General features: G+C 32.6%; 1 protein-coding gene, 1 long non-coding RNA gene and 2 pseudogenes across 2 annotated transcripts; 3 read left to right on the top strand and 1 right to left on the bottom strand.

Annotated features, from left to right (window-relative positions):
- The first annotated feature begins 8,451 nt into the window (after positions 1-8,451).
- On the top strand, positions 8,452-23,116 carry LOC131631460 (equilibrative nucleotide transporter 3-like; annotated as a pseudogene).
- On the top strand, positions 11,294-12,901 carry LOC131631462 (uncharacterized). Its single transcript, XR_009292710.1, has 2 exons — positions 11,294-11,452; positions 12,048-12,901. It is a non-coding gene; the product is annotated as an uncharacterized LOC131631462 (long non-coding RNA).
- On the bottom strand, positions 17,043-22,639 carry LOC131631461 (probable protein phosphatase 2C 2; annotated as a pseudogene).
- A 2,235-nt stretch (positions 23,117-25,351) lies between the features above and the next one.
- LOC131631453 (protein FAR1-RELATED SEQUENCE 5-like) lies at positions 25,352-26,867 on the top strand. The gene is made up of 2 exons (XM_058902250.1): positions 25,352-25,637; positions 26,329-26,867. The coding sequence occupies exons 1-2, from the start codon at positions 25,352-25,354 to the stop codon at positions 26,865-26,867; spliced, it is 825 nt and encodes a 274-aa protein (XP_058758233.1).
- Positions 26,868-27,304: the final 437 nt, after the last annotated feature.

Genomic DNA, 27,304 nt, shown 5'->3' with positions numbered 1-27,304 from the left:
CATAATTCTTTCTATCAGGGTGGTTAGGTTATTTTCTGTCACCATATTGTCTCTCCTAACCCTGTGTAATACTTCATTTGGATGTTCGTCCCTATTAACTAACACTAGCCTAGGCTGTTCTTCGAGAACTTCTTGTTGACCAGTATTGGTCCTTCGGTTCTGATTTTCTAAATCTATCACTTGGTTTCTTTTGACGGGCCTTTGCCTCGGTGGTTGAACTAAATCTTGAACAGGTTCTAAGACTGGTTCGCCTTCTCGAAAGGTAGCCTGGTTATTTCTTCGCCTAGTAGATGTTTGAGGGGCTCCAAAGAAATCTGCCATACGACCTATCTGTGAAGATATCTTCTGGTACGTTTCTACATTATCCTGGTTAGTCGTGGTAATGTTTGTTATTAAGGGAGAAAAAATCGAACCCATTTCTCGAGCAAGGACACCCACAATATCGTGATTGCTAGCATCCATTTCGTGCCTAAATGCTGCCTGATTATTTATAGTTAGGGTAGGCATTTGGCCTGATGGTCTTGGGTTTTGTACACTTCGACCTACTGAACCAAGGTCATGTACCTTGTAATCTTGCCATATACGATGGTGGCATTCCATAAGGGAACCAAGGTCTCCAACTCTCGAATGATGATGATGGCCTTGGGGTATGTAATTGACTTGCAGAATTTGTCGAAAAATGTGGTATTTCTGTTGTTCCTGTAAAGGGAGGCACGATAGTCGAACTAGAGACTGGCATTGTCCCTGTTGGCCCCGATGTATTTTCGGGCATGGCCTGAGAACTACTCACGATCGCAGAGTCTGTCGAAGTTGGTATCTCCTGTGACGCTGGCATAGAAGTCGAAACATTTGTAGTATTTGCTGCTACAGTTCCTGACCCTTGTGGGGGATCTTGATTTCCCTTTCCACTGGTCGAATAGACCATTTTCTTGTTGTACCTTCCTTTAGGAATCGGTTGCTCACTGTTGGTTAATTTACCGCTCCTAAGGTTCATACAAGGTCTTGATATATTCTAAACAAAAACAAACAACAAATTAATGACAAACTGTTTGACACTGTCCCACTGGGCGTGCCAATTTCTTTACGGTGATTTCCGGTAAACAACCGCTAGTCCTCCAAACTATAAATATACTTTGGTTACTCGCAGGATCGACTAGATTGATCCTAGGACATAGTCAAATAGTTGTCTTTCGAGATAATTTGGTTCATGTTCGTTGGTCATTTGTTTTACTTCGAAAACTTGGTTATGGTATGAACATATAAATAAATTGCAATATAAACTAACAAAATGAACAGCCAAAAATATACTGGTGATAAATGTAAATGTAACTTTGACAAAAAATGTAAAAGAAATGTAAATTTCAGAAATGTAATGTGCAAGCATGTAAAGACTTATCGAAGAAAATAAAGAAACTTGAAACAAAGGAAAGACTAGACAAAAAAGTAAAGGAAATTTAAAGACATTCCGATTCTGTAAATAGAAATACAAACATATTTAAAGTGTGGGTGTCATACGTACATTTCTCAGCGAACTCTTTCTCTTAACACTTGATGCTTGAGTGATTTGTGAGTGATTTGTACAAAATGAACACACTGGATCCTGATACTAAGACCCTTATTTATACTTATTCGACCCTAACGGTCCTACACTAGCGAAATGCCACGTTGCTCACATGCATGCATTTCGAATCCCCGATGTGCCATATGTCCTCGTTGAGTTATACAGAATATTTCGAATTTCAAATCCTCCCGCCTGAATCCTCTTTTCGATACGTGGCAACGTGTTCTTTAGTGAGAATGCAACGAAATACTACAAGTTTCAGTACTTTCGTATTTCAGAAAAACATTTAAGTCTAAAAGACAACCTATCCCGATTCAGCTTCGATTTTAGGCATCTTCACCATAAATAACATTCTCGGGAATGGCCATTGAAAGCCATTTTTCTTCGAACTCTAATTCTTCAAGAAACATATTCTTCAATCGAAATCTCAAGCTAACAACTGGTCATCAAACCGGTGAGGATATTGAATCACTGGTTTATTAGTTAAACCACAGGGTTACTGGTCGAACCGCATGACTAAATCAGATTAAATCGGATAACTCGATTGAATAAATCGGTCTCTATTGCAATACTATATATTTATTAAATCGGTTAAACTGGATGACTTAGTCTCTAAAAAATATCACAACACCTACAAAATTTTAAAATTTTAAATTATCATAATTTCACATGTTTATTCTTTACATTCAATTTCTAAATGTAACCATCACTCACGATAAAATAACACAAAATATAAATTTAAATAAATTTCAAACCAGGTCTAATTGCAAACAGGAAAAAATTGTTCCAAATAAGGTTTGAATAAAGTTTAATTATATATTTTTAAAAAAAATCATGAAAACGGCGTCATTTTGTATGATGAAAAAAGCATGCATTTGAACCACTGGTTTTCTAAAACCGCCGATTCAACGATTTTTTCCAGTTTTGACTGGTTTTGCCCGATTTTCACCGGTTCAATAGCATACCTGATCCATCAATCAGACCAGATTGGTGACCCTTCCGGTTTTCTGGTGTGACCGGTCCAACCGACTGATTCGATCCGATTTTTAAAACACAGGTTCCAATAATTGATATTTCATTTTTATTGCATATTTAATCAATTAAAATAAAAACAAAGCGAATAAGAAAATTTTAACTATAATATTTTGTTACAATTTTTTGTACTGATTTTATTTTTTAATTCTTTTGGGTGATAAAATATCTATTTATAATTTTTATTTAGATCTCTTTATATTTATTGTTATACACTAATTTAGTTTTTTTAGGGGATATAATTTAATTTTCCACAGTAGTGACATCTCCATTGATTAAATTTCCTCCTAGTATGATTCATCCTTCTGTTCTTACGATGTTGTGTCATTGGTCTTGACATCCGACCTGGCATGTGCACTTCAGGTTTTGGGCTCTTGAGTCCTAAGATGGATTCTGATCTTCCCACAAATCCTATTCAAGACATGTCTCCTGATCTCTGTCCAATTTGCAGTATTTCTTCCAGGGAGTCAGCTCCAGAATTCAACATTCTGACAGATTTTAAAATTTGATCCATCTTGGAGTTTAGCATGCTGATTTCACCATTGAGTGACTCTATGGTTGCAAGATGTTCTTTATTTTCAGTTTCCAATTCCTTTATGAGCCTTTTTGCTTCTCCACTTGTTTACATACTTCATTGCTTTTGGCATATAGCTCTTTGTAGGAGGTTGCAAGCTCATCAAAGGTCAGTTCATCTTCACTGGAATCATCATCAGATTCACAAGCACTCGTTAGTGTTGTGATATATTGTGCAGTCTCTTCTTTATTTTTGTTCATAGTACCAGAATTTTGTTGTCCCTAGATCTCACCCAGATATAAACAAGCAGGGTGCCTGCTCTGATGCCAATTGAAAATTCTTGTAACACACGCTCGATGTCTTACTGGATGTTATGACATCCACAATTACACAACACATATAATTATAACAGAACAACATAAAGACAATAAAGAACACACATAATTGTTTACCCAGTTCGGTTCAAACAACCTACTCTGGGGGCTACCAAGCCACGAAGGGAATCCAATATAAGCAAAATTAATTCAGAGTTAAACTCCCCCATTTACAAGCCCTCACTTAAAACCTACCCAATGCAATTCCAATCTATTCCTAGACCTGAGTATCTCCACTCACTCCCCCTCAATCACAGCAGTGATTACAAATAAACATATAACAATTACAGAGAGAAGACACTCTTCAAAAACACACATTGATCTGCTTAAAAGATTCAATCAAGAGACACACACTTGTGCTTAAAAGCTTAGAGTGACAATAAACAAACACAACCTATTCCAACACAATCATCAAGGACAATTGCTTGGATCATAAGAAACAACTATAGAACTACGGTTCTTCACAATACACAAACATCTTAAAGAAGAACTACTCCAAAGCAATAATCTACTTGATAATTGTTTGTATCACAAGTAACACTCACACAGTGGAAACACAGTGAGTATAAAGATCTTTTCGCTTAACAACTCTACCTCTGAGAGTAGGATTTGCAGTCGTTTTATAGTCAGCAGGCAGAAGGACTTGGGCCATGGGCCTTCCACACATAAATTAGGGTTAACCATGTTAACCTAATTTCCACATCATCAGGGTGTTCACATAAGCTGTAATTCGAGATATTTTAGCGTAAATCAAACAACACACAATATATAGTTTCCTAAATAGAGACCTGAGATAAATAAGGAAACCTCACAACTGAAAAGTAACAGCTACTACTGTTAGACACAAATATCATGACACCGAGCATGACATCCATTGAATAATTGTACTAGCTCAACCATACAATCCCGCATAATTCCACACACATACACCAGGAATGTTTTACCACAAAATACAGCCAATTTAAAACATCTACATTTTGGACCAATCTAGAATTTCATTCACCAACACAACCCCGTCCATCATGTTCCTTCCCGGTACAAATGCGGTTTGATTAGGGGACACCAACTTGCCAATCACCTTCTTGATTCTAGCGGCCATCACTTTTGCTATAATTTTATAAAGACTCCCTACCAAGCAAATTGGGCGGTATTCACTCAAATCTTGAGGATTATTAGATTTGGGAATAAGATCTATGAATGAGGACTTAATAGACTTCATAAGCTTTCCTTTGGAGTGGAAATCCAAAAAGAATCTCATAATGTCTTCCTTAAGCAAGTTCCAAAACGACTTGAAGAACTCCAACGTATATCCGTCTGGACCCGGGCTTTTGTTCCCATCACAAGACCAAATAGCCTCCTTCACTTCCACCTCAAGGAACTGACCATTTAACTCCTCCCTGTCCATTCTAGGCAACTTGGCAAAACCTAATCCATTAGGTTTTGGTCTACAACCCTCCGCCTCTTTAAAGAATCCTCTAAAGTAATCAAATATATAGTTTTTTACATCGTCCACCTCCTCCAATCTACCCCTATTGGACTCAAGAGAGCACAAAGAACTTCACCCCTTTCTACTTCTCAAGGAATTATGAAAGAAACGAGAGTTACTATCACCTTCGGTTAACCAAGTTTGTATATACTTTAGACGAAGTAATCCTTCTTTTTTATTAAGACTTTCCCAAAAAACTTCCACCTCCTTGGCCCTTTTTTTAAATACCTCATCCGGAGCATTGCCTGCAATAACTTGAGCACCCACTTTCCAATCCACGATGAGACTATCCGAAAGCAAGAATCTATCAATTCTGCTCATAGCTTTTCCATTGCTATTAAACCAAGTAAACTTGCCCCCTATCGTGGGAGGGTCCACAAGATCCATGTCCTCCAAAAAGCTCTTAAAACAATTAATCTCAATTCTATAATTCCTGGTTGAAACCCCTATCCTCTCTTCGGAATGAGCAATAGAATTAAAGTCACCCCCCACACACCATGAACCCGGGAGATTGTTATTTTTGAAATCAATGATTTTCCTCCATGTCCTTCTTCTAACTAAAATGTTACACGAAGCGTAGACATTAACCAAATAAATCATCTTACCATTCAAGGACACACACATGCCTAAATACCCCTCACCCCTGAAGCTGAACAGCGGGTTAAACAAGTTCTTTTTCCACATTATTAAAATGCCTCCTGAAGCACCAATGGCGTCTGACGATGACCACTCCACCTTGTCGTTTCCCCACAACTCCTTAACAACACCTAACTCCATCTCCCTAAGCTTAGATTCCTGAATGAAACACACATCAGCCCCTTCTTTCTGAATTAAGTACCCTACTCTCTTTCTCTTGATCCTACTCCCTCCTCCTCTTATGTTGTAAGAAACTATAATCATGAGAACCTAATTCCTGCCCCCTTCATATCAGCTTTGCCTTTAGATTTCTTTCTCTCTAAAACTTCTAGCCTAGCCACAAGATCACACTCCTTCGTAACTATAGAAATTCCCAGGTTAGTCATTGATCTCCATAAACCCTCAGAGATATTGCCCATCTCACCGTTCGCAATTCTAGCGTTGCAATTTCTGATATCCGAGTGAGCTAAAGAATCGCACGACAGGGGAACTCCACCTGACAAAAAATTGCTTTTAAGAAATAACGATTTCGTACCTGGTACAAAAGGAGGCGGTTCATGATAAAGACACGAACGGTTACCCACCGGAAGCACAAAATCCTCTACCTTCTCTCCTAACTGAAGAACATCCCGCATCTTCCTCCTCACCAATTTGGAATTTTTCAATCGTTTACATTGTTCATCGAAAGAAACATCTCCATTTGGTCTGCCTTGCTTCTGGAATATGCTAACGTTACACTCCGGTTTGGTCTTACCCGAATTAAAGAATGGGTCACTAATAGCCAAAGGCCCAAATTTACCACCTGGCCCAAACCCACTAAACACCTCCGTATTGACTTTGTCCTTGTTTGTATTTGCATTGATTAAAATACCACCCGGCCGGGCCCAGTTTCTGTGCCACCTCACCATCTGAGCTTAGACTTTTAATAGGTTCTAGTGTACAGGCCACCTTTTTTGAAGAATAAGGCGAAATACTGTCTGAACAACTAAAAGTTGTGTTTTTCAATACAAATTTATCCGAAATCATGCAATTGCATTTAATGATTTCTGTACCCTCCCTACTTTCACCGACCTTTTCCAAAACCTCTGCATGAAACTTGGACAAGTCACCATCACCCGCGGCCGTCGCTTGGGGTACTGAGCCGCTGAAAGAGCCTTTCATCTTCTCAAACACCTCCGGCCTAATACTACTCTCCGATGATACTGAACGCAAATCAGTTTCACTGTCAATTATTTCCAAGAAGATTATTTATATATTTATAGTTAAAAATGTCTAGTGTTTTCTTTTTAATATTTTTACTACTCTATTTAATAAAAATTAGTTTTAATATTTAAATATATTATTTAAATGTAATTTTCTCAAATATATAAATTGTCACAACACCACCGTATATAATATTTAACATATAATTAAGTCAGCCTAAAATTTTTAGTAACTTACACCATTACGTCAACATCATAAATAAAAAGACGAAGAATATTTGGTAGGGAAATAAATAATCGAAAGGAAATGAGTCCAATATATATATATATATTTGGAATAAATTTGGAAGTATGCTTCTGAAAGTATTTTCTACACTAATTGGTTAGGGCTGGTTGTCTTCTTTTCCGGAAGTGTTTTCTGCACTCCTTGGACTAATTGTTTCAGGCTGGTTGTCTTCTTGCACTTCTTTATGAAATCAACAGTTATTGCACATGGTGTTCATATGTTGACGATATCCCTTTCACAAGCTGGTATTGCAAAGACAAGGAAATTTTTTGTGAGGGATACAGCTTACTTTTGGCATTTTTCAAAATTTAAATACCTAACAAAATTTATATCACTTGCTTGGATGAGTTTACAAATTACAACTTAGGTGTTAATAAATTCAGATTTTACAAAAATCATGTTATATTGTTTTTGACAAACACATGCTTATGCTGGTTAAATATGTACTACAACCGCAGACAATGGTGAGTAATGCTCACTTAAGGATGGGAATGGCAACTTTTAGGTTTATCATTACACCAACATCCCTCGAGCAAGAATAATGATTTAGTGCATAAACCACTCACCGAAATATACTTTCTGATAAATATGAAAATATATTTTTGAAATGATACATATTCACCGACATTATAAAATTATTTGACACAATCAACTAATTAACATTAAGAATTCGGCCACATTATACTGTAAATTTTAAGAATGTAAAACTATTTTAATTTTATGATCAAATTTAAGATTAATCCTTTTTTTTCCAAATGTAATATTAATTTTATACTTTTATTGATATACAATATAAAATTATTCTATAATTTATAAAAATATATAAATATTCTAAAAAGTATTCTAATATCATAAGATATATTATATTTTAAAAAATAAAAGTAAATTTCATAAGAACATTTCGATTCCAATTTGATCCGATTAGTCGTTTAAATCCTAAACCCTCGTCTATATCGATTCAATGATTCTGCATGCACGATTTTAATTGTTTAGGTATTATTAATATATTCCATCTATCACTTCTTAAATTCAAATATAATTATGAATAAACCAAGACTAGAGTAAACTTTGCAATCCATATATTTAGTAAGAAAGTAAAATATAATGATTTAGACTATGATTTTATTATTTTAAATAAAATTTTATGATAAAATATAAAAACTATTTTCAATTATTGGGTATTGAGAAAATTGAAGGGACATCAAATTATTACATAAAATTTCATTTTTGAACAATAAAATACTACTACTTTCGGAAAAAAAAGTATAAATAAATTTATTGATGTTTGATTTTTTTTAATTTATAATTTCTTTTATAAATAGAGAGTGGGAGCAAAAACATTAAGAAATCAACAATACGAATTCTCTTCTCTTCTCTTCCATCAAAATGTGACAGTCTCTTCAATACCTCAAAGACTCTTCCTGGTAATGTTATTTTTTCCTTTTTATTTTCTTCTTTCTCGAAACACTCACCTTTATTTTTATGATTATTTTCTTTGTAAAAACAGTACGATCAAATCAATTATAACATTAATTTTTCTGGAAAATCTTTCTACCCTACTTCAGTTGTACTAGAATTTATGTTCTTCATGCAGAAACTCATACTTCACTTCAAATATTGTTATACTACTTATGTATCTTTTTCTTGCAATCTTCAATTTTTTATCACTTAACTCAAACATTCAATTTCCACCGCTAATTTGAACTGAATTTTGAACTGAATATTGTTATACTACTTGTGTTACTTACTACTGAACTATGCTAAATGTGACAGAGAATTAGTTCAGTATGACTCATCCTGTTGAAAGCCGTGAGGCACCAAGAAAGATGCAGGTATACTATGAATTATTTTTCTTTTCATCGGTAACTTTTTTTATTATGTTTAAAAAAAATTAAACACTTTTTTTTAGGGAAAAGTCCAAGCTATGGTGATATGTTTTATCCTCGGTGTTGGTTCTCTTATTACATTGAACATCACTTGGGCAATGGGAGACTACTACTACAAAATGTTTCCGGTTAGAATCTCATTATATTTTAGTGTTTTTTATTGCTTTCATGGTTATTGATGTTGCAAAAGATGTGTTTTGGAGAAAAATTTATGTGCGCTGCTTCATCATGTATACATGATCTTATATGTGGTTATAAGGTTATGAGTCTTACAATTTTTTTTTTCTTTTTTGAAGAAATATCATCCTTTGCAAGCTTTCACTATAGTTTATCAACCATTCGCTCTTGTAGCGACAATGATTTTGGCACACTATGGGTCAGTTTGTTTCAGCTTTAAAAAAAATGGATTTTTTCATTGTATTTTTGAAAATAGATTTTTTAAAACCGTTTTAGAAAATATTGCAAGTTTTTTTATATTCGTTTTTTCTAAAATGAAACACTTAATTTGACATCATATAACATAAACATACATAATTGAAGACCAAAACTTAGTCAAAATCATAATTTTTTCAAAAAGTTGTATTTCAAAAATGATTTTTATGAAAATCTATTTGAAATAGCTTCAAAATTAAGTGGTTTTTTTAAATTTTGATATCCAAATTTTTTCCCCATAAATAGATGAAATACCTAAAATCACATTTTAAGAATAACTATTCAAACAAATTTTTCATTTGAAGCTTTTTATAAAAAATTTCTTTGTAAAAATTTTTTTCACAAAATTTGGTAATACTATAAAAATCATTTTTAAAAAAAACCAAAACAAACGGGCTCTATGAGTCAAGAATCAGTACCAGGATGAGAAATTTATTTGGATACACACTTTTCTTCGTTTGTTCTTTGCTAGTTCTTGTTGTAAGTACATCTAAATTCACTTAATATTGCTTTATTATACTTACTACTGATATTGATCTTCCATGTATTTTGTTCGGTCTAGCATATTAGAGCATCTCCAATGGTGCAACTTATATTTGAGTTCTTTATGGGACCCACTAAGCCACATCATATTAAAAGAATTTATTTAATTTTAACTTTAATAAAAATCTGATATGGGTCCCACAACTTTACCTCATAACTTGATTTGATTGGGTACTACAATCTTTTAGTTGTTGCATTGCAATGCAACTCTATTATGACATGGCAAATTTTTTAAATATTTAATTATTAAATTAATGGTACATGTGGAGAACCCAATAGAAGAAACTACCATTGGAGATGGTCTTATAACTTCAAAATATTTCATTTTATAGTTGGATATAGCAACTTCAGGGGCAGGGGGAATCGGGCCTTACATTGGTTTATGCATTCTTTTTGCTTTTTTTGGAATCGCCCATGCTCTTGTCCAAGGTGGAATCTCTGGAGACCTTTCTTTTATGTGTCCTGAGTTTATTTAGGTGTGTCTTCCTAATAAGTTATTTTTAATTTTCTGTTGTATAGACTAATTGAAACCTCTTTGAGGTTTTACTATGTTGAAATAGATACTTATTTCTATAGTCTACTATCTACCCATATCTACCCATTATTATTAGATTGACCAAACTACCTAATATACCCTTCTCACAAAAATAAATTACATTACTAATTGGACATTTTTGTAACTAACAAAATAACTCTTTACTTTATCCTTTGATTCCCCAAGTGTTCAATTCTCATTGGTCAGAATTAAAATATACTTTTTTCTTACTATCTACCCATTATTATTAGATTGACCAAACTACCTAATATACCCTTCTCACAAAAATAAATTACACTACTAATTGGACATTTTTGTAACTAACAAAATAACTCTTTACTTTATCCTTTGATTCCCCAAGTGTTCAATTCTCATTGGTCAGAATTAAAATATACTTTTTTCCTCCAACATAACTCATTCTTTTCTCTTTTCACGGATGCTCTCTTCTTTCTTTTCTCCCCAAACCCTAGCGCAGCCGCTGCTTTCATCACCTTCTTCAAGTTCCTTCTGCATCAGCTTCAGGCATCTTCCTCCAACTCATTACTTTTTGTTATCAAAGCTTGAAAGTTTTCGTTGGTTTGGGGTCGTTTTCCGTATTTCAACATCAAATTCAACTTCATGACAATTAATTGCTTTTTGTTGTTCATCTTCCATGAAAACACCGAAATAATATTTCACCTTTATGTTCTTCTTCTTCTCTTTCAGTCAGAGCACAACGAAAACAATGAAACAATGAAATAAAGTTTTGATTTTTTTAGGATTTTTGGTTATTTCTATTTTTTAATTGTTTTTCTTTTGTTGCAGAAAGTGTTTTCAAGAGGTTTTCTGGAAATGAGTTGCTTGGGTATGATGATGGTGATGTGGGTTCAGCTAGGTTTGACAAACCTATAAGCTTTGCTGTTGATGTGAGACTTGGACCAAAGTGTCACGGGTCTCTCTAATTGTTCTCTCCATTATTTCATTCGGTAATTTTCACTACTTATTATTAGATTATTAGATCTTATTGTTTAATGGGGAAAATATAATTGATTGATTAATAGCATATTAGGGTAGGTTAGTTCACCATTCCAGTGAAATGCTATGGGTTTGTTTTCCAAATGCCAAGTTTCTTTTCCTTCTTCTTTCTATTATGAGGTAAATTTAAGTAAAGATTTGTGTGAGAAAAGGGTCCAATATTGATTTCTTTAGAAAAGAGTTATTTATCTAAAAATGTATGATTTGCGGGTCTGTTATGATTTTAGAAATTGAAACATGTTTTTTTTTAATATTGATATTGATGGTGTATGCGGTTTAAACGAGAAAATTAGAATGCTTAGTAACAATGAATTGTTTGTAACTGTGTTGTCTTTTCCTACAAATGAAATATCATTGATTTACATGAACATTTTGATAATGCAATGCTATGAATTTTTACCTTCCTGTCACATTTCGTTTGTTATGATGCAGAAAGTGAATGGGAAGGAAGTTCTAATACAACTTACTAGATTCATGGAAAAAATACAGCTTCAAATAATGGTCCTTTGTTTTTTTTTCTCATTCTACTTTTTCCTTCTTTTTTAGATGTTATAGGATGCTTATATGAAGTTATAAGAACACAGAGACCTGATAATGGCAAAAAAGCGTTGCAAACATTGCTCTAAGTGATGCAGCTGGAAATACCATTGAATGTACTCTATGGGATCATTATGGTTCCCAACTAATGAATTACACCCCCTGACAGTGTTGTTGGCCCAAATATTGTGATCCTTACTCATGCTTTATGCAGACCAAACACAGGTATATTCAGTCAATACATCCATATTTATCTGATAGGTCTTACTGTTATGATATTTGGAAGGTAGGCCCATCTATCTTTTCACTCCACTACCTTATGTTTGTCTCTTTTCTACATTTGTTATAGCTCTAATGTATGGTTACTACTAGCTTGACATATTGGTGCAAAAATTTAGAAGTTGAAAGAGGATAGCGAAAGTTATATCTCAAACTGTTATTAAGAATTTGAGTTTAATGAATTTCGTTTCACTAAACATGTTTCATTAGATATGATCACTATGAATATTGTGAGCATGCTTAGATGATGAATGAGTTATCATGTATTACACCTCATAAAAGACATGGAGAGCTGAATTGCGCAACAAAAGAAGAGGATTTTTAGATTAAGCTATGATGCATCATCGAATATTCTCATCCATGTTAGCAACACCTCTGGTTCTGGCCATGAGATTTCCACCAATGGAAACAGCATCTGAGCAAGCATGACATCATGGATATTTTGGACCAACTTAGCTTTCATATCAAGAATGTATCATGTAGACCTGCCTTTCAGTGAAAATAAATGTTCTCTAGATCTATTTGTTGGTGTAAAATTCTTTAAGCTTTGAGGTATTAGAGAAAATGTTTGAGTGAGAAATGAATTTTCCATCTTTAAGCTTTGAGGTATTAGAGAAAATGTTTAACTTCTTTTCACTTCTGCAATTCCGTTGTTTTCATGAGCCTTTTGAAACTGTGAATAGAATCAGTATTTAAGTTATAATTAGTTTTGCCAATAAGTGTTTTTTTTTTGGTTTGTGGTTCAACTATTTTGAAGTTTAATGGTTTAATAATGTTTGTCTGTGAAACTGATTTTGGTTTAAATGTTGTTCTTTACAAACATTTACAACAGGAAGTTTTTTTTTAAAGTTTTAATTAGAACTTAGCTTTAGCTTTACATGATAAAGTTGAACTTAGCTTATCATTTCCTGTTTTTTTTTTCTTTTAAATGAACTTCTTTTACTAAACCAAGTTATATCCAGTTTATGGTGCTATTTAATGAAATATTTTGGAACTTACGTTTGCAACATGGAACTTATTTTCAAAGTTTAAGTTGGAATTTAGTTTTACACAAGTAAGTTGGTGATGTTAAGCTTTATTATTTTTAACAATTAGTTCAATATCAACTCTAACAAGTTGTTTTTATTTATTTGACAACCGATAACCGTGTAGGAAATTTTGAAGGATTTTCAATATAACAAATTAGATTTGAAAGAGTAAGAGTATGGGTGGACATTTCTCCGATCCGGGTCGAAAATATCAATTTCCAATCACTTTTGTAGTGTCTCAGTCTTTATTAAAATTTCTCTTAAAAGAACTATTGTGAAAGAGAATAAGTAATCTATGAAGCTTTTTTAAATTGATAATGGAGATGATAAAAGGTTGGAAATGAAAAGAGATTAGAAAGATAAAGTGAAAAACGTATGCTATACAAAAGAAGAAAAAAATCACTTTATGTACTTGTCTTTGAAAATGTGATTTATTTTAGTTTTGTTATTTTGTGAGTTCCAAGAGTAAGAGTAAAAGTAGATGTGATTATATAATCTATAAACATAATAGGTATACCAACTTTTCAAACATAATGTGTGTTGTAGAGAGATAGGAGGAGTCATGGAAAAGTCATTCAAAAATTTTGAACAATGTCTTTTTCTGACATTAATTGCTTCCAACAGCCATATTTGATGGGATTTTGCTCAAAAAGTCTTGTATTTTTAAGCTTTTATTTTAAAAAACATATGAAAACCAGCAAATCCGTCAAATACTAGCATGTACTTTGCATAGAAAATTGTTACATTTTATTAAGCAAAGAGAAACTTTTATGGCATTAGCTGGCAAAAGCAATTTTGCATTATATCATATTTTAAACACAATGGTTTTCCAACATAAGCTGCAGCATGGATGTCCATTACTGTGATGTTTGAGTGCATCGTAAAGTAATCTCTAGCATTTTCTTCACTTCTTCGTTATTAGGGTCTAAGGCCTTGTCCATGAGCTCAAGTGCACTCTCATTTGACTTTTTTACAATATTAATATTATTAATCTTTAATGTTTTTCATTTGACTTTTCATTTTACATCTATTAATTTATCATCTAATCTACTCATAATTAATAATTTTATATTTTTATATTTTTTTAAAACTATAAATCCATTAATAAATTAATATTTATAAATATATTATAGAAAAGTAATTATTTATATCATTTTAAGGTTTATGGATCACTATCCCCACAATATTTTTACGGGTCACTATCCCCACAATATTTTTTTTATTTCAATCAACAAAACTTTTGTACATATTTATAGTTATCAGTGATATTTGTAAATATTTATAGTTATTAGTCATATTTATAAATATTTATAGTTATCTTTTATCATGTTGGTGATTTAATATTTTCAATTTTATTAATTTTATAATAACAATTATATATCATAACATTGTCGAATAATCTAAGATAAAAATGAACTTACCCGTGCGGACGCACGGGTCTTCTACTAGTATTATACTAATAATAAATGGTAAAGTCTTAAAGAAAATTGGAACAGGGGTAAGATTAGGTTATGTAGAACAGTCAAACTAAAGTCCAGATAATTCTATATCTAGAAGGATCTTTAAAATCCTACAAATATGCAAAACTTGTGTGCAATTGTATTTAAACCTTTCACATATGGGTTTTGCTAGTGTTGTAAATCAACAACTATAGGGTACAATACCATTATAACATATATAGAGGAATTTAGTATTCTTTAAGTTCATATGAGTTGTAACTAATCTTACAAATGTGATGTTTTGCAGTCCTTTATTGGTGGTATAACAGCCTCGGGTGTTATAGCTTGTTGTGCAAGACTTTTCACCAAATTCTATTTTGAGAAATCTGAGAACGGTCTTCGCAAAGGGGCTTGTGCGTTATTGTTATTTATTCACTAATGCACATATATTTATTTACCCTAACAATTACTATTACTTGTGTTTTATAACTCCTTGTTTGAATTTTCCAGTACTAAGCTTAGGCATCTCTACATTCTTTGAGCTTCTGAGTATTATCATGTATGCTATTTACTTTCCAAAGTTATCAATTGTAAAATACTACCGTTCAAAGGCTGCCTTCCAAGGAGCAGAAACAGTTTCAGCTGATCTTGCTGCTGCTGGCATTCAGAATTTTGAGACAAATCATCAAGTAATAAATTTGAACTTCAACTTTGTCAATTTGATTAAATATTTTGCGAGATATAATAGATGATATGTATTGTTAGTATAAACTAGTAATAATCGCCATATTAATAAATAAAAAATTGATTCTAATCACAATATTTTTTTATACTTGTTTCAAAATTAAACTCTATGCTATATTCAATATGTATGTTATAATTATAAGATTATGAATATTGATTACAGGTTGGATTTTCTACTAATCTGCAAGAACGCTTAAGCAATAAGTCACTATTTCTGCAAAACATTGATTATGCAGCTAGCTTATTCATGACTTATGTAATAACTATATCTATTATGCCTGGATTCTTATATGAAGATACTGGATCACACAAGCTAGGAACATGGTAATTATTTATCATTTTGCTAACATTTTTTATGCTTCTAAGTTTCAAAATGAATTTTGACAAGAAACATTTTGTGAATTTATGTTCAGGTATCCACTTGTTTTGATCACAACTAGTAGAAGACCCGTGCGTCCGCACGGGTAAATCAAATCTTAAGATGAATAATGTATTACAAACGAAAAAAATTAAAAATTTGAATGAGTAATGTTAATTTAAGATTAAAAAAATATAATATAGATGAAATGTAAAAAAATAACATGGAAATACAATATCATTTATATCTTAGGTCATTCGATAAGGCTGGATTATTGATGATATATAATTGTTATTATAAAATTACTACTAATTGAAAATATTTAAAAAGAAATATTTATCAAATCAACAACATGATAAATTTAATATCTCTAATAATTATAAATATGACTATAACTATACATATTTACAAATATCACTAATGACTATAAATATGTATTTGTTATTAAAATAAAAAAATTATGATAATAATGACCCGTAAAAATAGTGAATTTTAATAATAAAATTCATTTGTTAAAATTTATAAATAACACCCTCATTCTTTCCTTAGAATTATGAAACTAATAATATAAAAATAATCACAACCATTCTAAAAGATTATTTGGTGAGGTGTTTGAAAACTTATTTTATTATAAAATCTTAAAACTTCGCCTTGTATTTTTTTTCATTATTCTATAGGTGTTCACATTCTAGCATGAATGATAAAATATATTCATATCGATCAAATTTTTTTCAAGAGTAAATACTAATTTTGTTTCCGTTTTTCATATTTTCTTTTAATATATTAATGATAAAATTCATATCTCAATAAGTTTTTAAAAAAATAAAATTATATTAGAAGAAAAATAAAAGAGTACACAGTGCTAAAGAGTTGAGTAGTTACAAATGAGAATCATGACCATGTTTTATCATCACATGTTAAACAACCCTCTTGTACAATTTTTGTACTCTGAATATCAGAATCATTTATCATCCCATTTTTTCAATCAATTGGTAGAATCATCTTTGCCCAAATCCATTTTCCATCATGATATAACCATAACCATGTAACCATTAACCTTATTTGTAATATCCCTTGTATATTCACATATGTGTCCCACACTACACCATGATTTCAACTTAAATAATTCCACTATGAAGATCCAATCTATTATTAATGAATAAGCCACAAAAACCAATGGTTAATTATTACTACGTATTTTTTGATGAATTTATTTAACATACATTAATGATTCTTCGACACCTACTATCTTTGTTTGGCCACCTTAATACAAAAATTTAATTGCTAAATCCTCTGTTTTTTTTTTCTTGATTCTTCGACACGAACATCCTAATTCTATTTGATATAGAAATGTCACCAGATTGTTTCAAAAATGGGAATGCCAACACCTTTCGAATACGTATAAGCCATTAACAGTGATCAAATAATATATACTGAGATATACAATTATAATCCATGGCATCCTATTTAGAAGTCAGAACAAATAAATATTAATGCTCACAAATTGGAAATTAAGCTTTTTTGGATTATGTAGAGATCCTCAGAATCCATAATTTTTATCTAAATATACACTGTTTTCCTAGCATGACTTGTAATTATTTGAAAAAATTAATGAACCAGATAAATATCATATAAAAGTCTTCACAGACATTCTATTTAGAAATAATTTCAGAGATGAGTTGTCATGTAACTTATGTAACTTACGTAACTTATATGGTTAATTTGTATATATTATTCTTTTTCCATTACTTCATCATAAAATCAAGCCATGCTTGAGGATTCTTTGTGAGAGCATTCACAACAGATTCATACCAGTCTCTGGTACATCAATGATTTCTTCTTATTCCCTTTTCGATTCTCAATTGTAATGATCAGCTTCACTTTTTGCTGCCAAATAACTGCACAACGCAAATGCAATGTTTGTTTCAATTCAAGTTAATAAACACTATATCATATTAGTATACAAGTTTACGTATTTATCTGGGTCGTCAATTGTCATGCCTCCTCAAACCTTTACGTGCAAGGATAACGGCATGCTGGCTTGACATCACATCCCAGATGCCATCACATTCTATGATGAGGAATTTGTCGTCATCTGTTAGAACCATTTGACGGAACTCGGGCTATGCAATCAAAGGTGAGGGAACACCCCTAGGTAACTTCATGTCCCAGTCTCCTAATGCTCTAGTAACTGATAAAACGCCATTTAGGTAACCATCGTCTACATAGCCGCCCAATTCTTCAACTTGTCTATGCTCTAATGGATAAATAGGCCGGTGATCTTAAGACATATCAATGGCCTCTCCTTTTTGACTGAGAACTACTCGACAGTCCCCAGCATTAACTACCATTAGAACTCTGAAAGAAGCATATTATAAATCAGTCAAACAAACATTCAAGAAGGCTATCTCTTTCTCCATAACTAATGCAACAATAATATCCTATCATGAATCATATCTAATGAAACACATGTTTAGTGAAATGAAATTCATTAAACTCAAATTCTTAATAACAGTTTGAGATATAGCTTTCGCTATCCTCTTTCAACTTCTAAATTTTTGCACCAATATGTCAAGCTAATGGTAACCATACATTAGAGCTATAACGAATGTAGAAAAAAGACAAACATAAGATAGTGGAGTGAAAAGATAAATGGACCTACCTTCCAAATATCATAGCAGATCAAGCTATGGCCCTTGAAGAAGTACTCACACTGCAATCATCAGCCATAGCCGAGTCTGCCAAAAGAAAATCCTTTTTAAGGGAATTCTCTACCTCCTATAAAAATATGTTATCAACTTCAGATGTCTAAGGAAAATTGACGTCTTCAAAGAAGAATTTTATAACATTTTTTCTTATATAAGCTGCTGCTTCGGGTCCTCCATGACCATCAAACACCTGAGACATTTGTCAAAGCTCGATTAGATTTAGAATGAGATTAACTAAAAACAAAGGACCTACGTGAAAAAGATAATTACCGCATAAAAGGCAATTGGCTTAGGAAATTTATATAGTGATCCTAGATGATAAGTCAAATCATTTATCCTTATTAGAACCGTCACAACACCTGCAGCCATGATTAACATCAGCCCTCTATCCTTGTTCAGGAGCTATCAAGTGAGGTTGATATCCATCAACTTGAGTTATAAGCTTCCGCACATTATCTATTGAAAGATTCCTGTCAAACTGCAACCTTTTTAAAGCGGCAGGGAGTTGATTATCAAATACATTATATACTTCATCACCACCTGGTCACCTGCGGAAATAGCCGGATAGGAGAGCAAATTCAGTTAAAAAGGCAATAGAATTCAAACGATCACCATCTAGTGGTTACTATAAATACACCCCATTAAAAGTATGGCAGGTTTCCATAATCATGTACAACTTTCCCTGCGAAATTCAATAAGGGAAGCACCTTAAGAAAATCACTACCGAGCATATTCAGTCACTAAGAAACTTCAAAACTTCCTAATTAAGAACAAATATAGTACCCTCCAGAAATCAAAACTTCCTAATTAAGAACAAATATAGCACCCTCCAAAAATCCAAGTCAGGATGACTGAACAAAGAGCTTTATCCAATGCACATATACAGTAAGCAAACTAAGGAAAAAGTAATTGGAGTAAACGAAGGAAAGACAGAGATGGAACATAAAATATAAAAAAGTAAAGATACTTACTCCTACATCATTTGCAATGGACTTTCCAATTCTGCTCAGCCCAGTTTCTAGCTCAATTATAGTTTTGTTGATAAGTGACTGAAGGCCGGGGATTCGGGATTAAAATAAAATTTCAATGTCGGGACCTAAGTTGTTGATGTCTTAATTCTGAGCAAGCCAAGTTAGTATTGAAGGGCTAATTCTTCTCATGTTAAAGCTGGTTAAAGGGCTAATTCCTCTCAAGTTAGTATTGAAGGGTCTACTGAAAAGTGCACCTGATGAATATGATGGCAATTTGAGGAGCTGTCATTTTCATACATAGTTTAAACTTCTGCAATACAAAAGAAAATGAGACCTATAAACATGAGTTCCATAAAAAGTCACACCTTATTGAGTTTCAGATCGATAAGTTTGTTTCGAAAGTAATACGAATTGAAGGAAATACATAGTGTTTACTGATTAAAGCTTCAAATGGTGCAGAGATCAAGCTTCAAACTGCATCTTGGAACATTAATTGAATTGAATAATAAAAGCAATTCAAACCAATACTATAGCAGAATGATAATACATGATAATACTTATAGCACGGGTCTTCACATGATAATACAAGCAATTCAAACCAATACTATGAAACTTTTAAGGATGCAAAAAGGCAAGATAACCGTGCTATCATGGGCTTAGTCTTTGGCACTTTAGGAATAATAGCTAGCTCCATACTTGTATCAAATGTACTATGATAGCCTTCAAGATCATCTTTGGTTATGAGAACTATGTCTCCAGAAGGAGAAGGTCTTTGATTGTTATAACTTTGAATAGTCTGTGGTAAAGGAGAAGGTCTTTGATTGTTATAACTTTGAACAGTCTGTGGTAAAGGAGAAGGTCTCGAAACAAAGCACAATTGTTGTATCCTTAAAAGGGTTATAAACAAAAAAGGGTTATAAACAAAAATAAACATAGCAAAGACCTCAAAGTATCCTTAAAAGCAAAAAGTATCCTTAAAAGAAATTCATATTTACAATAGCAGACTCATCAGCCCCCAACTTGATAGCCTCTTTGCTTGCTCTTATGAGTCTCGAAACAGCTTCTGTCACATAATCATAAGCTTCCTTCACATTCATCTTCTTACTCATTTCATTCGGGAAACTGCTCAAGAAGTGGTCTCCATTTAGAACAGGTGCCAACTGAACTACCTCACTCTGAAACTTAGAGAGGCTGCCATTTTCTTTCGCTTCAGTGATCCTTAAAGGTGTCACGTCCGGCAAAGTCACTGAAATACACACATAAAGCCAGCTCAATAGAGAAGTAGCTTAGTCCATGATGATAATTGATATTCACCCTTGATTTGTGTTTTTCATGTTTTAATTCATGTTCAGTATATATGATTATCAAAGAATTCATACCTGTGCAATCAGTTCCGGGTAAAGTTAACTCGCCAACGACATCCTCGAACGTTCCAACCCATGCATCTGTGAGTCAAAAATTTAAACGAAAGGTTGAACATCTTCTTTATGGTGGCGGGAATTGATGAGTGCTTGAACTCAGAGTTTGCAGCTAGTCCTTTGGGCGCAGTGGTCACATAAACATTTATTTCCTTCGGCATTATACGCTCAAAAACGCCACCACTATCGCAAGCTTCAACATATATAACCTATAAAAAGGAATACCTCCATAATTTAACATAAATCAACATTAAAACATCCTATTATTGCCAGAAGAAGTGTAAACCTATATCAACAGCCTGTGCAAGTAAGTCACATCCAGATTTTGAAATGTTTGTGATGACTAACTGAAGCCATCAATCCAGTAACTTTGGATACTGCCAAGGTAAATACAAGGAAAAGATAGAGAAATATGGCATTGATGGATAACACTTTGATGTTGGAAATGTATTGACTATTTACTGTTTTTACACATTTATAGCTAAGAAAAAGAAACGAATTGATATAAACTTGTTTTTTTAGGGAATGACAATAATCAAATGTACATGTGAACCCAAATATTCTCCAGATTAAGGTTGTTAGTCTATCGTTACTTCAAAGAAAAATACAGTTGTTTGAGGTCCATTAAAACTGAAGCATATTAACAAATAGACATAGGCAAACACCAAATTCAAAGCTTATCAGTTGACAACCCTGTAACTCCTTGTAGCCCTACAATAGCATCTTTGAGACTTTGCAGCTCTACCAGCATCAATAAAGAAACAAACTAATGTTCAAATCTAGCAAATCAAATACAGAATGCTGAAAGCACCATGAATTCCAAGATTACCAAATAACCAAAATAATTCAAAAACAATAAATTACCTTCGCATCCAGAAGACCGTGTATGCAGATGATAAGCACTTCATCTTCACACCCAAAAGGCTCAGTCCCTTTTATGGAGATCCAAGGCCTCATTACTTCAATATTCACATTTGTCATACGACTTAGCTTTCATTTTGTCCAAAAGCTTATACGAATAAGTGAGAAAAAATGGTGAGATTAGCCAAGAGGGAATATATAAAAAAGAACGATTTTGAAGATGACACTGAATGATGCATCTTTCTGTTACATCATCACCACCATTGCTTAGCTGTATTTGTCCCAACAGATCCCTCTCCGTCCTTAGCATTTCTCTTCCTTTCTACTCCATTTCGTCCGATCTCGGGTTTCAATTTCACCTTCGTCACTCCCATTTACTCTTTGTATCCTTAGCCCTAGATCTGCAAGATTCAAACTCTTTGTATCCTTAGCCCTAGATCTGCAAGATTCAAAGAAAAGTTAATGAGAGGGACAGAGAGAAAAGAGGAAAAACCAGAGAGATAGTGAGTTATGACAAAAGTGTGGAAAGAGGGCAGACAAAGGAGAATGAGAGGGAAAGAGGAATTTGAAAAATTGAATGCCACTTGTACAAAAGGACTTTTTTTTATTGGTTGGAATTAATTCAATTAGTAAATTACGATTAGGGGCAATTCTTAGTGTTAATTAAAATGTAAGGACGGATAATTTAGACGGTTTGGTGGCATATTTCATTCTTAGTTAGGTAGTTGATGTACAACATCATGGATATGATATCATCCTATATTCCTCTCATCAAATGCTTGAAGATGGAATCTAGAAAGGGACTGTTAGTTACAACTCTTTCTCGATTCTTATTGATCCCCGCGTTTTACTTCACAGCTAAGTATGGTGACCAAGGTTGGATGATTATGCTGGTATCATACTTGGGACTAACCAATGGTTATCTCACTGTTTGTGTGTACACAGCGGTACCTAAAGGATACAAGGTCAGTGTCTTGCTTAACACTCCTACTGAAAAATCTTGAGGTTCATGAATAATAATAATATACAAGAATTCAATATGAATTATTATATTTATTATAGAAAAGTAAATAAAATTATGCTTGTTTAGGGTTTTGTAGGGTCCTGAACAAAATACATTAGGTAATATGCTTGCACTGTGGCTTCTAAGTGGTATATTTACTGGAGTTGCTTTTGGATGGTTATGGCTGATTGGAAAACCACAACAATTCTAATGGGGAATTGACAAGTACAAATCATGAATATTTTTTTATGTATTTCCTAAGACAAATAATCTAGTGATGTGGCGACTCTATATTTGTCACACAATATATTAAATATATCTTTAATGTTTAGTAGTGTGAAATGAGGTATTTTGTTATGTATTTGGCTTTGATAAGTTTAGTATGACTATGAGAATTAATTCAGCAATATTGCTTTACACATACTATTAGTTATATTTCAGCAATACCTCTAACACATTTTTTAATAATGCACTTTTACACTGATGTAAAATTGAAGTTTTTTGTGTTGGGATTTATACACACTGCTGAGAAATTGTGGAATTATTGGTAGTCTATATTTTAATATAAAAGTTAAAAGCTATAATAAAAGTTAAAAGCTATAAGATTATTTATAAAACTAGTAACAAACCCGTGCATACGCACGGGTTTTATTCTGTTACACGAATTTGGATACATCATTTATTCTAAATAAAAATATATAAAAAGAAAAAAAATTAGATAAATAATTGATTATTTCGTATATAAAAATATTTAGATCAATAATAAATTTTTTCCCGTATACCATTTTTGGATTAAAAATATTTAATCATAAATACCATTTCTCGTATAAAAAAATATTTTAGATCAATAAAAGATTTTTTTTCTTATACAGACTTCATTTTTGTTTAGGTATCATTTACAAAAATATTTGGATCAATACTAAATTTCGTATATAAAAATATTTAGATCAATAATAAATTTTTTCCTGTATACCAATTTTGAATAAAAAATATTTGGGTCATAAATACCATTTTTCGTAAATAATAGATTTTTTACGTATACAAATATTATTTTTGTTTAGGTATCATTTACAAAAATATTTGGATCAATATTAAATTTTCGTATATAAAAATATTTAGATCAATAATAGATTTTTTGAATAAATTTTTCTCGTATATCATTTTTGACTAAAAAATATTTTGATTATACATATCATTTTTCGTATATAAAATAATATATATCAATAATAGTTTTTTTTTGTGGAAGAAAGAAGTGAGAAAGTGATGAAAGAGAAAAAAAAATAGAGAATGGAGAGAGATTTGATAAGTTTGATAAAATATAAGAGTTGTATTATTTTAATAATAAAATTAAGAACTTTATGGTGCAAAGACCAAAAAATCACAATTTTAATATGGTGGCAAAATATCAAATAAGGGTATTTTTGACTTTTCCACAACTATTAGTTTTCTTATATTATAGATGTATGAGAAAATAATAATGTTCATAATAAATTGCGTTGAATAGCATTGTAGGACATGAATGTTTCTTTAAACATTGCTTAATATTAAAAGCTACAGTGTAAAGGAAAATTCTACGGTGAAGTCATTAAAATGACTTTTCTGAAAAAGTTATATTCTAACCTATCAGAATTATGCCCTCAGTTCTAAAATGCCACATAAGACTGTATCATTTATGTCACTTACTGTGGTAACTTTTTAGTTATGAATATTGCAATTAAGTCCCTAACATATTAAAATTGTTTTTATATTATTATGTTTAAAATGAAAATCAATTAAAATGCAATTAACTAGAACAACTTTAATTTAATCTTCCTCACTACATCTACATCATATTCATCTTCACTATCTAACCTGAAACCCTAATTTTGTTTTCGTCCCCATTTTTGAACAAAAGTGTTTGTCCGCCATTTTTTGACATCAACACAATATTCATCTTCATATTCATATTCATCTTCAGCTTCATATTTATCTTCATCTTCATATTCTTTGCCAACACTGCAGACGAACATCAACACAACATTCATCGTCTTCGTCCCTATTCCTTTGAGGTTGTCCCATTCAATAGCTCACCAAACATAACACGATCAAAAATCTGATTGTGTTCGTATTGCTAAGGTAAATTCGAAAATGTGTGTTATATTTATTTGAAATTAATGACTAAGATTAACTGATTTCAAATAAAGTATAAATGGAAATGTTAAAATTTGATTTCAAATATGGGAATTAGGGTTTATGCCTGAATTTGTTTTATTTACATGAATTTAGGGTTTAGGGATTTCGAATTTTCAAATTTGGTGGTTACCTTTGAATCAGTTCCCTTGATTTAATTAAGAAATAAGGAATTGAGATTGATGTTGAGTTTTATTGTGTTAAAAATTGTGATAATTCAGATTTTGTGTTAAATTTGATTTAGATTTTATGAACTAAGGTCTATGCATTAAATTAGGTTATGTGATTTATGTTGGTTTTTGGTGTGTTAACAAATTTGTTAATTCAGGTTTAACATGGAAAACTACGACCATTATTGTTCCAACGACGTTCGTTGTCGTGATAGTGATACATCTGATGCTGAATCGGATTATGCTCAAGATGACAGCAATTCGGTGTCCAGTGCGTTCCAAAGTTCAGATGATGGGGATGGCGATGCTAATAGTCACAACGATGATTTTGGTGAATTAGATGCAGCTGTAGGTGATAGAAAGGTGAATATTAACGCCCTTACTGCTGATGAAATTCGTGCTATGGAATTCGGTACGGTTGATGAAGCATATGAATTTTATTTTAACTATGGTAAATGAAAAGGGTTTGCCATTAGGAAAAATGATGTTAGGACAAGAGGGACTGAGGGTGGTAAAATAACAGTAATGAGGCAGTTTGTATGCAATAAGCATGGTCTAAGAGAGATGAAACACTTTAGGAGGGTTGATAGGAAAAGAGAACACAGACCTACGACCCGCACGAAATGTCCCGCTAGGCTTCGTGTGCATTACAAAGCCGACAAGAATATATATGTAGTGACGTTTTTTTAAGAGGCTCACAACCATGAATTAACCCTTACTAGGTTTATACACTTACACCCTATTTATCGTGACATTTCTGAAGCAGATAGAGCTCAGATTAACGGTCTTCAGTCACATGGAATTAGAACTTGTCATATAATGGGGTACGTGGTTTCTCAGAAGGGTGGATAGGACCGTGTTGGGTTTACAAAGAAGGATTTGTACAATTGTTTTGATAAAAAAATGCGTGCTACTATTAAAGATGGGGACGTTGCCGCTGCTTTTAATTATCTACATGTGAAGACATCTACTGATCCCATGCTATATGCTAAATATGCCGTCACTAGTGATGGGTGAATGAAGTCTCTTTTTTGGGCTGATGGGAGCAGTAGATCTGACTTTTTTTTGTTTCGGCGATGTGGTTACATTCGACACGACTTACAAAAAGAACAAATAAAACTACCCATTGGTGATATTTTCAGGGTGCAACCACCACTCTCAGACGACAGATACGTATAAGTGGTTGTTGGAGTGTTTTTTAGAGTGCATGAATGATAAGTACCTAGAAGCAGTTGTAACAGACGGAGATGAGGCGATGAGGGGAGCTATAAAACAAGTGTTTCCGGATGCGACACATCGTTTATGCACTTGGCATTTGAATAAGAATGCAGGTGAGAATGTAAAGAACTCAGGATTTTTGCAAGGTTTTCAAAAAGCCATGTACTCTAATTTTACAAAGGATGAGTTTGAAGATTTTTTGTCAGAGCTAATTAAAGACAACGAACCTGAAGGAAATCCTTGGGTTGTAAAAACGTACGAGAACAAGTCACTGTGGGAAACTGCATATCTACGTGAGAGGTTTTTTGGAGGTATAAGAACTACGTCTCAATATGAAGCCGTCAATGCAATCATCAAGAGTTATGTTAGGAAAAAAGGCCGCATTTTTGAATTTATGCACAATTTTGAGCAGGCTTTGAGATCTTATAGAAACAATGAACTGGTCTCCAATTTTAAATCATAGTTTTCAGAACCTGTGATGTCTACTTACCTGCATGAGATTGAGAGGCATGCCGCGCAGATTTATACCGCGAAGATTTTCAAAGAAGTCAAAGATGAAATAATGAAGGTTGGATCATTGATTGTTAAGGCAAAATTAGAGCGCGACGATTTTAAGATTTATAAACTTACAAAATATCGTCGTGACAACTATCAAGTAGAGGTTTTTTATGATGGTAGCACACTTCAATGTGAGTGTATGTTATGGGATTCTCGTGGGATTCCATGTACTCATTTGTTTTGTGTCATGAAAGAATAACACATTGATTGTATTCCCGAAGCTTTGATTTTGCCGCGATGAACGAAGGATGCAAAAAAATCAATATTTGAACATGAATTGTGATGGTGCTGTTGATTCTAATATGATTGAGCAGGCTCAGTTTGGTGCATATTGTTCTGCTT

Source organism: Vicia villosa, unplaced genomic scaffold (assembly GCF_029867415.1).
Source record: "Vicia villosa cultivar HV-30 ecotype Madison, WI unplaced genomic scaffold, Vvil1.0 ctg.000828F_1_1, whole genome shotgun sequence".
NCBI lineage: Eukaryota > Viridiplantae > Streptophyta > Magnoliopsida > Fabales > Fabaceae > Vicia > Vicia villosa.
Note: the sequence above shows the minus strand (reverse complement) of the source record. Positions and strands in the feature narration are given on the sequence as shown.

What these genes read in the sequence shown, in the direction of transcription:
- LOC131631453 (XM_058902250.1), top strand. Translation starts at nt 25,352, where the DNA reads ATGGAAAACTACGACCATTATTGTTCCAACGACGTTCGTTGTCGTGAT. An exon ending in TGAATTTTATTTTAACTATG is followed by an intron (nt 25,638 to 26,328) that starts GTAAATGAAAAG and finishes TGATATTTTCAG; the next exon opens with GGTGCAACCACCACTCTCAG.